Below are 14,875 nucleotides of genomic sequence, written 5' to 3'. Positions count from 1 at the left end.
ATCTGGCTGTCGGGGGTCTGTGCGGGGTTGTTGGAGGTCTGTGCAGGGCTCATCTGGCTGTCGGGGGTCTGTGCAGGGCTCATCTGGCTGTCGGGGGGTCTGTGCGGGGTTGTTGGAGGTCTGTGCAGGGCTCATCTGGTTGTCGGGGGTCTGTGCGGTAAAGGCTATGCAGACAGCTGCGGGCTGATATTCATAGCCTGGGAAGATCCATGGGTATTAACCCCTTCCCAGGCTACAAATATTGGCCCCCGTCTGTCGGCTTCCCCCCTCTGGCGCAGAAAATTGCGCAGGAGCCCATGCCACTTTTTTAAAAAAAATATATATGGCTATATATCTTTAGATATATCTATGGAAATATCTATGGATAGCTATATCTATCCATATATCTATCTATCCCATATCTATCTGTGTGTAATGGAGTGTGGGTTGGACAAATGTAAAAGAGGAGGTTGGACAGAAATGACATCACAAATCTTTTTTTTTGTTAAACATATTTTTATTTGGCTTACAAAAGCGCAGGCAAAACCGCATCTGCATTTTCTGCCAAGAACTGCGTTTTTTATGCGGAAAAATCCGTGCGACTCCATGTGTGTGCACACAGCCTAAGGCTATGTGCAGACGGTGCGGATTCTGCTGCGTTGTACAGTACCTTTATTTCCTATGGAAATAAAAAAAGCTGTGCACATGCTGCGTTTTTTTCCGTGCGGTTTTGCTGCGGTTTACAATCTGCAGCATGTCAATTCTTTAGTGCAGAAACGCTGCAGTTTAACACCTCATCCATTATGAGGTGTACCGCAGGGCAGAACCGCAGATAAACCGCAGGACTTTTGTCCTGTGGATTTATCTGCGGTTCTCACTACAAAATCCGCACACCCAAAAAACTACGTGTGCACATACCCTAACCATCAGGGTATGTTCCCACGTAGTTTTTAGGCTGTGTGCACACGCTGCGGATTTTGCTGCGGTGTACAGTACCATGATTCCCTATGGGAATCAAAAACCGCAGTGCAGACGGTGCGGAATTTTCCGCGCGGATTATCTGCGGTTTTCAATCCGCAGAAAGAATTGACATGTCAATTCTTTCTGCGGATTCTCCTGCGGTTTGCCATCTCCTCCATTGAGGAGATGAAAAACCGCAGGGCAAAACCGCAGAGCAATCCGCAGGTAAAACCGCAGGTCTTTTGACCTGCGGTTTCACCTGCGGATTTTACAAAATCCGCGCGGATGAATCCGCACATAATCCGCAGCGTGTGCACACAGCCTCAGTCTCTGCGGATTTTGTAGAGAAAACCGCAGGAAATCCGCAGGACAAAGTGCTGCGGTTTATCTGCGGTTCTGCCCTGCGGTTTTACACCTCATAATGGATGAGGTGTAATCTCCAGCTGGTCACGGCTTTTCAGATGAATAAGCCTCAAACTACACAGTGACTTCCCTTCCAACCCTCAGAACACTGAACGTGTGCACACAGCCACATGGCACAGCCCTGACCCGGGGGCCGCTCAGCAGTGGGGGTACAGGCCACACACACCGCCATCACCGGACTTTACATCGGCGAAGGGAAGGAAACCCCTTTAAGAGTCGCAGATTTAGCAAGGCGTCCTGTGATTGGTTGAGCGGGAACCCTAGCAACCGAGTGGCGGCGTCCGAGGCCTGAGCTCCCGGGACTCCGAGAGAGCTGACATCTGAGGTCGGAGGGGAGCGGGATTGTGGGGCCGGTTCTCCCCGTGTGTGACACCCCTGTGAGGCCCCCTGCCCCGCCATGTCTCTCCGCACACTGCCGCTGCTCTTCATCAACCTCGGGGGCGAGATGTTGTACATCCTGGACCAGCGGCTCCGGGCCCAGAACATCCCTCCGGATAAGGCCAAGAAGGGTGAGTGCCGCCTGCCGGCGACTGTGGGTAGTGGCTGCTGTGGGGACGTCGCCACCATTGTGGGTCCCAGGGCCACAAGTTACAGTGTGTCCTCACAGCTGCAGTACAGGACCGGGGTCAGTAGGGGGAGCAGCCGTGTGTCACGGATTCGGGTACTACTGTCCGAAATCTGCATCAAATCCACAACCCACACGGATTACTGCCTGCACTGCTGTCCATGGGAGTGAGGGGATGACAGGGGGGCTCATCCTTGTGGGGGTCGCAGCTGCCAGAAGTGGCCAAAGCCTTAGCTTGTGAGCATCCCCTCCAGCTGTGGCTACCTGCCAGGGCATGCTGGGGGTAGCAGTACTGCCGCCCCTGGAGAGCCCGCCGTTGTATGCTGCCATCCCGCTGTGGGGTCGGTAGTGTCTGGTCCGTCCTGTGGGAAGCATGTAGCCCCCATCATCGGCCAGCACTGGCACCGCTACAGAAGGAAGCTTGTAGCACGGTCACCAGTGGGGAGCACCCACGGTGGCTCCCAGATGGGCCCGTCCGGGCCAGTAATTGCCAGTGGCCTCCAGATGGCCTGGACTTATAGGTTGGGTTCCCAGCATCAGGGGGCTACAGGGAACCTGGCCCTCTTTGTGACCCGTGGCAGGAGTGGGATGGCCGTGTAGTCGCTTGGCCACCAAAAGTAGAGATCTGAGAAGCTATATGCAAATCAGCCACTAAGTGCACTGGGGGCGTGTCAGAGCACTTGGATGGCGTCTTGTTTTAGTAAGGGTTCACTGCCAGTGTATGGCTGCACAACAAATACAGAAAATCTACAGAAGTAGCACGTGGTGGGCGGGATTTCCTAAGATGGCATTCCCGTACTGCAGAGGTGACGTTTCTTCTTGTGGAGAGTGATATGTCATGCCGGACATGCCGAGGTGAGGAGACTTAGGGTCTGTGCACACGTTGTGGATTCTGCTGCGGTGTACAGTACCATTAAAGGCAATGCAAAATGAAATCCGCAGTGCCCACGGTGCGGAATTGTCCGCACGGATTTGCTGCAGTTTTCAATCCGCAGCATGTCACTTCTTTGTGCGGATTCCGCAGCGGTTTGGCACCTACTCCATTACAGATGTCAAACCGCAGATAAACCGCAGGTCTTTTGACCTGCGGATTTAGACAAATCTGCGTGCAAAATTCCGCAGCAGATTCTGCAACGTGTGCACACACCCTTAAGCCACACTGCTCCTCTGGGAATAATGCAGATTGTCTCTTCAGCAAGGAAGAGACCTAGAACTCTAGTGCGACCTATCCTAAAAGTCAATATCAACTCTCTAACGAGCCTTCTAGGACTGCTACTTCCTGTAGATGTCACTAGATTTCTAGTTCTCTTCCTTTTTGAAGGAGGAGCATTACCTCTTGGATCCCAGTCAGGCACCTCTCCCCTAGCCAAACCAGATCTCACACTTTGCACTGATGAGGGGCAGTACCCCGAAACACAGTGACTGCAAGATGACAAGTCTTGTTAAAGGGTTGACATTGACTTCTAGGATTGCTACTTCCAATAGGTGGCGCTAGAGTTCTAGTCCTCTTCCTCTCTGCAGAGGTAATTAGCCCACACTGTGGAGACAATCTGTAAGGCTGGCGTCACACATAACATATAAAAAAATCGGTCAGTGTTCCCTGAACAGAGATCCGAATGTCATCCATGTGCAATGCGAGGATGCAATTTTCTTGCATCAAAGCATCCGTGTGACATCCATATGGCGAGATTTTCTCACGGCCTTGCAAAATGGACATTTAACTGATCGATGGCCTCAAATATTCGTGAAAACATATATACAGTATATATGTATATCTTCATATTTCATACAGAGGTAGATAGCAGAATAGCCGTTAATTCATTTGTCGGCTTCTGTAAAATCATTGCAGAACCCGACAGGATATGAGACATGGTTTACATACAATAAACCATTGCATATCAGTTATATTTATATATGTCACTCACTAATAATGTTAGTTGTATGTGTGTAAAATTTTGTAGCTGTAGGTATTTAATAAAAGAATGTATTCACGGGACAAACTGGCGTGGGCTCCCAAGCAATTTTCTACACCAGAGAGGGAAAGCCAATGACTGAGGGCAAATATTAATAGTCTAGAAAGGGACCATTGTTTTTTGGCCCCCCCTGGCTAAAAACATCTGCCCCCAGCCACCTCAGAAACGGCGCATCTGTAAGATGCACCAATTCTGGCACTTAGCCCCTCTATTCCCATTGCCCTGTAGCGGGTGGCATATGGGGTAATAAGGGGTTAATGTCACCTATGTATTGTAATGTGACATTAAGCCCGTTTAATAATGGAGAGGTGTCAATAAGACACCTATCCATTATTAATCCAATAGTTTGAAAGGGTTAAAAAAAGCACACATTAAGAATAAAGTCTTTTAATGAAATAATTAAACACACAGGTTTTCCATCTTTATTACACTCCCAATCCAATCAAAGCCCTCGTTCTCCTGTAAAAAGCTAAAACACTGTGGAATGACTGAGAAGCTGCCTGCGCAGTCATTCCACACTGTTTTACAGCCGGCCGGTCGCATTAGCACCGCTCCCGGTGTGCTTTTTTTTAACCCTTTCATACTATTGGATTAATAATAGGTGTCTTATTGACACCTCTCCATTATTAACCGGGCTTAATGTCACCTTATAATACAAAGGTGACATTAACCCCTTATTACTCCATGGTGGCTGGGGGCAGATGTTTTTATCCAGTGGGGGGCGAAAAGCAATGATCCCTTTCTAGGCTATTAATATCTGCCCTCAGTCACTGGCTTTCCCTCTCTGGCGGAGAAAATTGCATCGGAGCCCACGCCAGTTTGTCCCTTGAATACATTCTTTTTATTAAACACGTACAGCTCCAAATTTTACACATACACTACTAACATTATTAGTGACTAACATATATAAATCTAACTGATATGCAATTGTTTACTATATAAGCTTGCGAGCAGGGCCCTCATTCCTCTTGGTATCTGTTATGATCTATGTGATTATTGTTATGCTGTAATGTCTATCGTCTGTACAAGTCCCCTCTGAAATGTAAAGTGCTGCGGAATGTATCGGCGCTATAGAAATAAAAAATGTATTATTATTATTATATGTAAACCATGTTTCCTATCCTGTCGGGCACTGTAAAATATATATATATATATATACACTAGCTGAAGAGCCCGGCGCTGCCCGGGCATAGTAACTAGCTACGGTTAGTTATAACAAATTATAATGATTATATCTATCTATCTATATTTATATATATATATATATATATATATATATATATATATATATATATATATATATATAAAGCTGAGTGTAGAGCCTCGCCCATTCCGCATAGCCACATTCACTATAATATCCCACATCATCCCGTCAGCCAGAGCTACTGGACTACTACCCCTAATATCCCACATCATCCCGTCAGCCAGAGCCACTGGACTACTACTCCTAATATCCCACATCATCCCGTCAGCCAGAGCCACCGGACTACTACCCCTAATATCCCACATCATCCCGTCAGCCAGAGCCACCGGACTACTACCCCTAATATCCCACATCATCCCGTCAGCCAGAGCCACTGGACTACTACCACTAATATACCACATCGTCCCATCAGCTAGAGCCACTGTACTACTCCCCCTAATATCCCACATCATCCCATCAGCCAGAGCCACTGGACTACTACCCCTAATATCCCACATCGTCCCATCAGCTAGAGCCACCGCACTACTACCCCTAATATCCCACATCATCCCGTCAGCCAGAGCCACTGGACTACTACCACTAATATACCACATCGTCCCATCAGCTAGAGCCACTGGACTACTCCCCCTAATATCCCACATCATCCCGTCAGCCAGAGCCACCGGACTGCTACCCCTAATATCCCACATCATCCCATCATCCAGAGCCACTGGACTACTACCCCTAATATCCCACATCATCCCGTCATCCAGAGCCACTGGACTACTACCCCTAATATCCCACATCATCCCGTCATCCAGAGCCACCGGACTGCTACCCCTAATATCCCACATCATCCCATCATCCAGAGCCACTGGACTACTACTCCTAATATCCCACATCATCCCGTCATCCAGAGCCACTGGACTACTACCCCTAATATCCCACATCGTCCCATCAGCTAGAGCCACCGGACTACTACCCCTAATATCCCACATCATCCCGTCAGCCAGAGCCACTGGACTACTACCCCTAATATCCCACATCGTCCCATCAGCTAGAGCCACTGGACTACTCCCCCTAATATCCCACATCATCCCATCAGCCAGAGCCACTGGAATACTACTCCTAATATCCCACATCATCCTGTCATCCAGAGCCACCGGACAACTACCACTAATATCCCACATCATCCCGTCAGCCTGGAGTCAGAACCAGAGCGCTGAGTGGAACGGTCCTAACTTCCATACTAGGGATCCCTTTAAGAGAGGCCTGGCGTCAGAACCAGAGCACTGATTGGATTTGCCCTGACTTCCATACCAATGATCCCTTTAATAGAACCCTGGGGTCAGAATCAGAGAACTGAGGGATTTACCCTAACTTCCATACCGGAGATCCCTTTAAGAGAGGCCTGGGGTCAGTACCAAAGCGCAGAGTGGATTTTCTCTCACTTCCGTACCGAGGATCCCGTTAAGAGGGGACTTGGGTCAGAACCAGAGCGCTGAGTGGATTTGCCCTAACTTCCATACCGGGGATCCCTTTAAGAGAGCCTGGGATCAGAACCAGAGCGCTGAGTGGATTTGCCCTGACTTGCATACAGGAGATCCCTTTAATAGAACCCTGGGGTCAGAATCAGAGCGCTGAGGGATTTGCCCTAACTTCCATACAGGAGATCCCTTTATGAGAGCCTGAGGTCAGAATTAAATCGCTGGATGGATTTGCCCTGACTTCCATACCTGAGATCCCTTTAAGAGAGACCTGGGGTCAGAATTAAATCGCTGGATGGATTTGCCCTGACTTTCATACCTGAGATCCCTTTAAGAATGGCCTGGGGTCAGTACCAAAGCGCAGAGTGGATTTGCCCTAAATTCCATACCAATGATCCCTTTAAGAGACCCTGGGGTCAGAACCACAGAGCTGAGTAGAACTGTCCTAACTTCCATACCGGGGATCCCTTTAAGAGAGGCCTGGGGTCAAAACCAAAGCGCTGGATGGATTTGCTCTGACTTCCATACCAATGATTCCTTTAAGAGGGAAGATGTGGCTACGGGATGGAGGATGAGTGATGGGTATATGGGCATGGGAGGGGGGATTCATTTCTGTCATGTGCTCTCTGCTCCTTTTTGGGGGGCAGACAATGGCTGGGAGCTTATGTTCCCAGGGATGCTATATTTCTCCCACCATGTCACTGTCTGCTGAGGTGTTGTCAAGTGGGAAAACTGTTGGTCATAGCAACCAATCACAGCTCAGCTACTTTTAACCAGCTCTGGTGAAATGAGAGATGCTTAGTGTTTGTTTGCAAGGAAAACTGTTGCTCATAGCAACCAATCACAGCTCAGCTTCTTTTGAACAGCTCAGGTGAAATGAAAGATGCTGTCAAGAACACCGCACTCTACTTGCTCACTGAGCCAGTGCGTGTGTCCTGAGTGTCAGGATCCTGTCAGCGCCGGCGTGCAGCCTCCGCTGAGCAGGGACTCACCCGCACTGTAGGGGTATTGGGGTCAGGTACAGCCAGAAAGTACCGATGCACAGGACCTGTGGATGCTGAAGTTTAGCAAGCAGATACAGGACCTACGGTCATGTGACTGCAAGGGGGCGGGGCTTAGCGTCCCGCTTAGTGAGATGGAAAGACACTATACAGAATTACTCAGAGTCAGGCAAAATGGGGTTCATACACAGAGATAGCCGTAACGTACCAAGGATGAGACAGAGCGGATAGTCAGGGCCAAGCAGCAGTCAAAACAAACCAAACAGACATAGAAGGTACCAAGCAGAATCCAAAGCAATATCCAGAGAACAGACCGAGTCATACACAGATTATCAAGCAACCAGAACACAGCACCAACACACTCAGGGGTCACCACACTATGCCAAGGGCAAGAGTATAACTGACAGGGATGGGAGTGTCCTGAGGCTATAAGAAGCCTCTCCCAGAACCAGGGAGAGGCCACAATCATAGCCCCAGGTGTGCAGGTAAGCCTGCACCGGGATCACAACCTTTAACCCCAGCAATGCCAGTCATCAGCACTGGTTCCAGACATTAACCCCACGTGTGCGAGTCAAACACGCACTGAGATCATGACAGTATCCCCTTCTCAACGGGGGGCCTCTGGACCCCCAGGTTTGCCCGGGTAGTTAGCATGGAAAGCCCGCACCAGGCGATCAGCATGCATCAACCGGGCCGGTACCCAGGACCTGTCTTCCGGTCCATACCCCTTCCAATGAACCAGGTACTGTACCGACCGCCGTACTAACCTGGAATCTACGATATGACCAACCTCGTACTCCACCTGCCCCTCGACCAAAACAGGAGAAGCAGCAGACTCGGAGTCTCTCCGGACTGCTTCAAAAGGTTTCAGAAGAGATTTGTGGAAGAGGTTAGGGATCTTGAAAGAGGGTGGAAGGCACAGCCTATACGCCACTGGATTGATTTGTTCCACAATCTTGTATGGGCCAATGAATTTGGGCCCCAACTTGGCTGAAGGAACCTTTAACTTAATGTTTCGAGTGGAGAGCCAAACCTTGTCTCCAACCTGAAACGTGGGCCCTGGTGTTCGTTTCCTGTCCGCGAAAAACTTATACCTGCCCTGAGACCTAGATATACTCTGCTGAACTTCTGCCCACGTATTCTGTAATCGCTGAACAGAGCCCTCAGCGCCGGGACACCCCGAGTCCAGACGAGAAAACTCACCAAAATGAGGACTGAACCCATAAATGATCAAAAAAGGTGTCATACCCGTGGATTGACTCACCCGACTATTGAAGGCAAATTCAGCAAACGGCAGTACATCGCACCAGTCATTCTGTCTAGCAGAGGTTAGACACCTGAGGATCTGTTCCAGGGACTGGTTAGTGCGCTCCGTCTGACCATTGCTCTCAGGATGGTATGCAGACGAAAAGGACAGAGACATCCCTAATTTTTTGCAGAAATCACGCCAAAACTTAGCCACAAACTGCACACCACGATCAGACACCACATTCAGGGGTACCCCATGCAACCGGATCACATGCTGCACAAACAACCTGGACAACGTCTCAGCTGACGGTAGTGCGGACAGGGGTACAAAATGAGCCTGCTTAGAAAACCTGTCCACCACTACCCATACCACTGTATTACCCTTAGATGGAGGGAGATTGGTAACAAAATCCATGGATAAGTGAGTCCATGGTCTTTCGGGCACTGCCAAGGGCATCAGCTCCCCTGCCGGCCGGCTATGAGAGCTTTTAGAACGAGCGCAGACCCCACAACCAGCAATGAATTTTTTTATGTCCGAACCAAGGGTAGGCCACCAAAAGATCCTAGCCACCACCAGACGTGTGGCTGAAATACCAGGGTGAGCACTCAGCTTGGATTCATGGAACTCCTGCAAGAGTTTCAGGCGAAGTTGCTCTGGGACAAACAACTTCCCCTCCGGCTTGGCCGCCGGGGCCCGCGATTGGGCCCCCTTAATCTCCTATTCCAATTCAGATGAGACCTCTGCTATCACAACCCCAGGGTGAAGAATGGAGGACGGCGGCTCAGGGGGGACTCCGGCTGAAAACTGCGCGATAAGGCGTCAGCCTTGACATTCTTAGACCCTGGACGAAATGTAATCGTAAACTGAAAACGGGAAAAAAAAGTGACCAACGGGCCTGTCTGGGCGTTAGTCTTTTAGCAGACTCAATGGATGACAAATTTTTGTGATCCGTGATCACCGTAACCGGGTGACTGGCCCCCTCCAAAAAGTGCCTCCATTCTTCAAACGCCAATTTGTCCGCAAGAAGCTCTCTATTGCCTACGTCGTAATTTCTTTCCACAGCAGAGAACTTCTTGGAAAAGAAAGCACATGGCCTGAGGTTGGATAGAGTGGCAGGCCCTTGGGACAACACAGCCCCCACCCCCACCTCAGAGGCGTCCACTTCCACGACGAATGGTTTGGACGGATCTGGCTGTAGTAACACAGGAGCAGACATAAAGCTTCTTTTCAGGGTCGCAAAGGCCTCTTTTGCGAGCGAGGACCAGTTTCTCACATCCGCACCTTTACAAGTAAGATCTGTGAGTGGTTTGACCACCTGTGAAAACCCCCAAATAAATTTACGGTAATAATTGGCGAACCCCAAGAAACGCTGAAGACCCTTAAGGTCTCGGGGTTGCACCCAATCCGCAATGGCCTGCACCTTCTTGGGGTCCATGCGAAAACCCTCACAGGACACAATTAATCCCAAAAAAGACAATTCTTGAACAAAAAACACACATTTCTCCAATTTGGCATACAGATGATTTTCCCTCAGTCTTTGGAGAACGGTTCGTACATGATTCAGATGAGATTGACTGTCGTGTGAGTATATCAGAATATCGTCTAAGTAAATGACAACAAAACGACCAGTGAGATCCGAGCATATCACGTTGTTGAAATTCTGAAATATGGCTGGGGCATTGGTAAGACAAAATGGCATGACTAAATTTTCAAACAGTCCCTCGGTCGTGAGAAACGCGGTTTTCCATTCATCCCCCTCCCGGACCCTTATCAAATTATATGCCCCCCGAAGATCCAGTTTGGAGAACCATTTTGCCCCTGAAAGTTGGTTGCACAAATTGGGAATCAACGGAAGGTGGTACGTATTTCGTACAGTAATCTTGTTCAGCTCACGAAAATCGAGGCAGGGACGTAAACCACGATCTTTTTTCTTAACAAAAAAAACCCCTGCCGCCACAGGTGAGACTGAGGGGCGTATGTGTCCTTTGCGAAGACTCTCAGCAATGTAATCTTTCATGGCCAAGCGCTCAGGGCCAGATAAATTAAACAGACAGGCTTTAGGCAATTTAGCCCCCGGGACTAACTCGATAGCGCAGTCAAAGGGTCTATGTGGCGGCAACGTCTCGGTCTCGCTTTCAGAGAACACATCTTCGAATTCTTTCAGGTACTCCGGAATACCTTCCAGCTCGACAGAGGACACAGATAAGGATTTAACAGGTTCAACCAATAGTGCAGACTTATCACAACATCGAATCATTAAACCCCCACTGAAAAATCTCCCCCGTTTTCCAGTTAATGACTGGGTTATGGCGTTGTAACCAGGGCATGCCCAACACCAATCCTGCTGGTAGATTGTCCAGAACCAAACAACTTAATTTTTCCACATGGGTAGCGCCCACTTTGAGCGAAAACAAGTCAGACATAAAGAGAATTCCCTCTTTAGTGAGGGGGGAGGAGTCAGTGGCCACCAATTTGATCGGAACCTTAAGTCTAACTGTCCCTATCTTACAGCGTGTGACCAATTGGGAGTTAATGAGATTGATGGATGATCCGCAGTCCACGAAAGCTGTAGAGGGAAAACAACAATCGTCCACTAACAGTTCCACATGAAGCAACACCTTAGAAAACGAGGAAAAGGGTACCTGAGGGTCTGAGTCGTCTCCCCGCTGACAACCCAGACCTAGTCGTTTCCCGTCGACCGGGTTGAGGATGGACAATCAGGACACTCCCTTTTCCAATGTCCCGTTTTACCACAGTAGAAGCATAACTGCTTTTCTCTCCGGCGTTGTCTCTCCTTTTCTTTCAGGGAGAGAGCCCCTGCATCCATGGGTACAGAAACAGTCTCTTTTCCACTAGGGAACAATGGAGTCTCCGCCTGCATCACCCCCTGGCCTGCAGCTTGCGGTCCATCTGGACGGCCTGGGTCATGGCGTCCTCGAGTGAGTTAGGTGGGGGATGTAATGCCAAGGCATCCTGTAACCGCTCGGACAAGCCTCTGCGAAAGAGTCCTCGGAGTGCGGCATCGTCCCAAGAGACCTCTGCGGCCCAGCGGTGGAATTCTGTGCAAAACCACTCAGCCGAGTGTTTCCCCTGACAGACACTCATCACCATGTCCTCTGCCAATCGCACTCGGTCCGGCTCATCATATATGTGCCCGAGGGCCTCAAAAAACGCATTCACAGACACTCTCTCAGGGGCAGTGGGAGGAAGGGAGAAAGCCCAAACTTGTGGGGACCCTCTTAACAGAGACATAATGACCCCAACCTTCTGACTTTCGTCCCCAGAGGAACGTGGCCTCAAACTAAAGAGGAGTTTGCACCCCTCCATGAAGACCCTGAACTCCTTTTTGTTCCCAGAAAAAAAATCAGGCAGTTTAACAGGTGGTTCTGGGGACACCAAAACAACATCACTCGCCCCAGCCCCCAGAGACCCAGCAGCTAAAGCCCCCCGCACTGTCTCAGAAACCTGCTGCTGAGAACGAGCCAGAGCTTGCTGATCCAGAGATAAACCCTGAAACATCTGACTCAGATTTTTCATTTGCTCAGCAAGAGATTGTATGGGATCCATATTTCTCAGCAGAGAAAAAAAAAAAACTTAATGGTCAGTTATAATGTCAGGAACACTGCACTGTACTTGCTCACTGAGCCAGTGCGCGTGTCCTGAGTGTCAGGATCCTGTCAGCGCCAGCGTGCAGCCTCCGCTGAGCAGGGACTCACCCACACTGTAGGGGTACCGGGGTCAGGTACAGCCGGAAAGTACAGATACACAGGACCTGTGGACGCTGAAGTTTAGCATGCAGTCACAGGACCTACAGTCATGCGTCAAGCGTCCTGCTTTCAGAGATGGCAGGACACTATACAGAAATACTCAGAGTCAGGCAAAATGGGGTTCATACACAGAGATAGCCGTAACGTACCAAGGATGAGACAGAGCGGATAGTCAGGGCCAAGCAGCAGTCAAAACCAAACAGACATAGAAGGTACCAAGCAGAATCCAAAGCAATATCCAGAGAACAGACCGAGTCATACACAGAGAATCAAGCAACCAGAACACAGCACAAACACACTCAGGGGTCACCACACTATGCCAAGGGCAAGAGTATAACTGACAGGGATGGGAGCGTCCTGAGGCTATAAGAAGCCTCTCCCAGAACCAGGGAGAGGCCACAATCATAGCCCCAGGTGTGCAGGTAAGCCTGCACTGGGATCACAACCTTTAACCCCAGAAATGCCAGTCATCAACACTAGTTCCAGACATTAACCCCACGTGTGCGAGTCAAACCCGCACTGAGATCATGACAGATGCTTCGTGATTGGTTGGTGATACACACACACATTTATATATATATATATATATATATATATATATATATATATATATATATATATATATATATATATATATATCTAATATATAAAGCTCAAAGTGTGTATGTATGTATGTGTGTGTGTGTGTGTATGTATGTGTGTGTGTGTGTGTGTGTGTATATGTGTGTGTATGTCCGGGATAGGCATCCGCACCGTTGCAGCTACAGCCACAAAATTTGGCACAGTCGCACGTCTGGACCCCGAGAGCATCCTAAGCTATGTTGTGAGCCGAAATTTTAACCCGGTGCGTTCCAATTTACCAAACAATTTTGCCCCTATCTACATACTGGGGAAAAAGTGTGTGCACGTCAAGCCCCGCCCCTCATTATGATGTCATAATGCCCCTATTTGCATAATGGGGAAACAGTGTGCACGTATCAAGCCCCGCCCCTCATTATGATGTCACCATGGTTGCCATGGTGACGCTGATGTCATCATAGGTTGCAAGCCCCGCCGCTCATTATGATGTCATAATGGTTGACTATGGGATGGAGGATGTGTGATGGGTATATGGGCACTGGACTATGGGATGGCGGATATGTATGATGGGTATATGGGCACGGGACTATGGGATAGAGGATATGTATGATGGGTATATGAGCACGGGACTATGGGATGGTGGATATGTATGATGGGTATATGGGCACGGGACTATGGGATGGAGGATGTGTGATGAGTATATGGGCACTGGACTATGGGATGGAGGATATGTATGATGGGTATATGGGCACGGGACTATGGGATGGTGGATATGTATGATGGGTATATGGGCACTGGACTATGGGATGGAGGATGTGTGATGGATGTAAGGGCACGGGCCTATGGGATGGTGGATATGTATGATGGGTATATGGGCACGGGACTACGGGATGGAGGATAATTATAGTTTGTTATAACTCACCACAGTTAGTTACTATGCCCGGGCAGCGTCGGGCTCTTCAGCTAGTATATATATAAAATGCGTTTATTCATTGCATGTGTTTTTTTGTCACTTGAGATAAAGCTAATTGAAAGTTGGCTTCTGGGATGGAAAAAAAAAGTGATTTCCTGTTTGCAGATATATTGGGGTAAGTTCCCATGGTCAGTAAACCCTGCAGGTTGGACGCTGCATACATCCGCAATGTCCAGCCTGCAGCGTCTAGATCAGTGGTTCCCAAACTCCAGTCCTCACGGACCCCAACAGGTCATGTTTTCAGGATTTCCATAGTGATACACATGTGAGAGAATTCCTGATGGCTTGATGATACTTCTATCACCTGTAAAATACTAAGGAAATCCTGAAAACATGACATGTTGGGGTCCGTGAGGACTGGAGTTTGGGAACCACTGGTCTAGATGTTACAGCATACATAGTGGATGGAATTTCAAGAAATCCCATGCCCACTATGCTTGCACCGATGCCCGCGGCTCACCCACAGAGATGGACATGCCGCACGTCTTTCCAGACCGCAGAATATCAATTTATGTAGCTGCGTAAATTACCCATTCACTTTCATTAGATGCGGTAAAACCGCATTATCTTCCTAGTCACATGTGTATTAAGTGTGGGAACGCAGCTTACTATGCATGTGTACCATTTAAATAATGGTTAATCTTGTGACACACCCGGACGTACATGACACAGAAGTGGAGGAAAGCACAGAGGCCCCCTCTTTAAAGGGACTCTGTCACCCATTTTTAGTGATATC

General features: G+C 48.9%; 1 protein-coding gene across 2 annotated transcripts in view; it reads left to right on the top strand.

The window, feature by feature from the left end:
* Nucleotides 1–1,477: 1,477 nt before the first annotated feature.
* OSCP1 (organic solute carrier partner 1) overlaps nucleotides 1,478–14,875 on the top strand; it is a 78,485-nt gene continuing 65,087 nt past the window's right edge. Inside the window, exon 1 of one of the 2 annotated variants that reach the window (XM_073562613.1) lies at nucleotides 1,478–1,871. In XM_073562613.1, the coding sequence (XP_073418714.1) occupies nucleotides 1,760–1,871 (112 nt within the window). In that variant the 5' untranslated portion in view covers nucleotides 1,478–1,759. The remainder of the gene's footprint in view (nucleotides 1,872–14,875) is intronic. The other variant, XM_073562622.1, reaches the window with a different exon arrangement.

Source organism: Dendrobates tinctorius, unplaced genomic scaffold (genome assembly GCF_039654945.1).
Source record: "Dendrobates tinctorius isolate UK_male_01 unplaced genomic scaffold, ASM3965494v1 ptg000015l, whole genome shotgun sequence".
In the NCBI taxonomy this organism is placed as follows: domain Eukaryota; kingdom Metazoa; phylum Chordata; class Amphibia; order Anura; family Dendrobatidae; genus Dendrobates; species Dendrobates tinctorius.
This window is presented reverse-complemented; position numbering and strand designations above follow the sequence as displayed.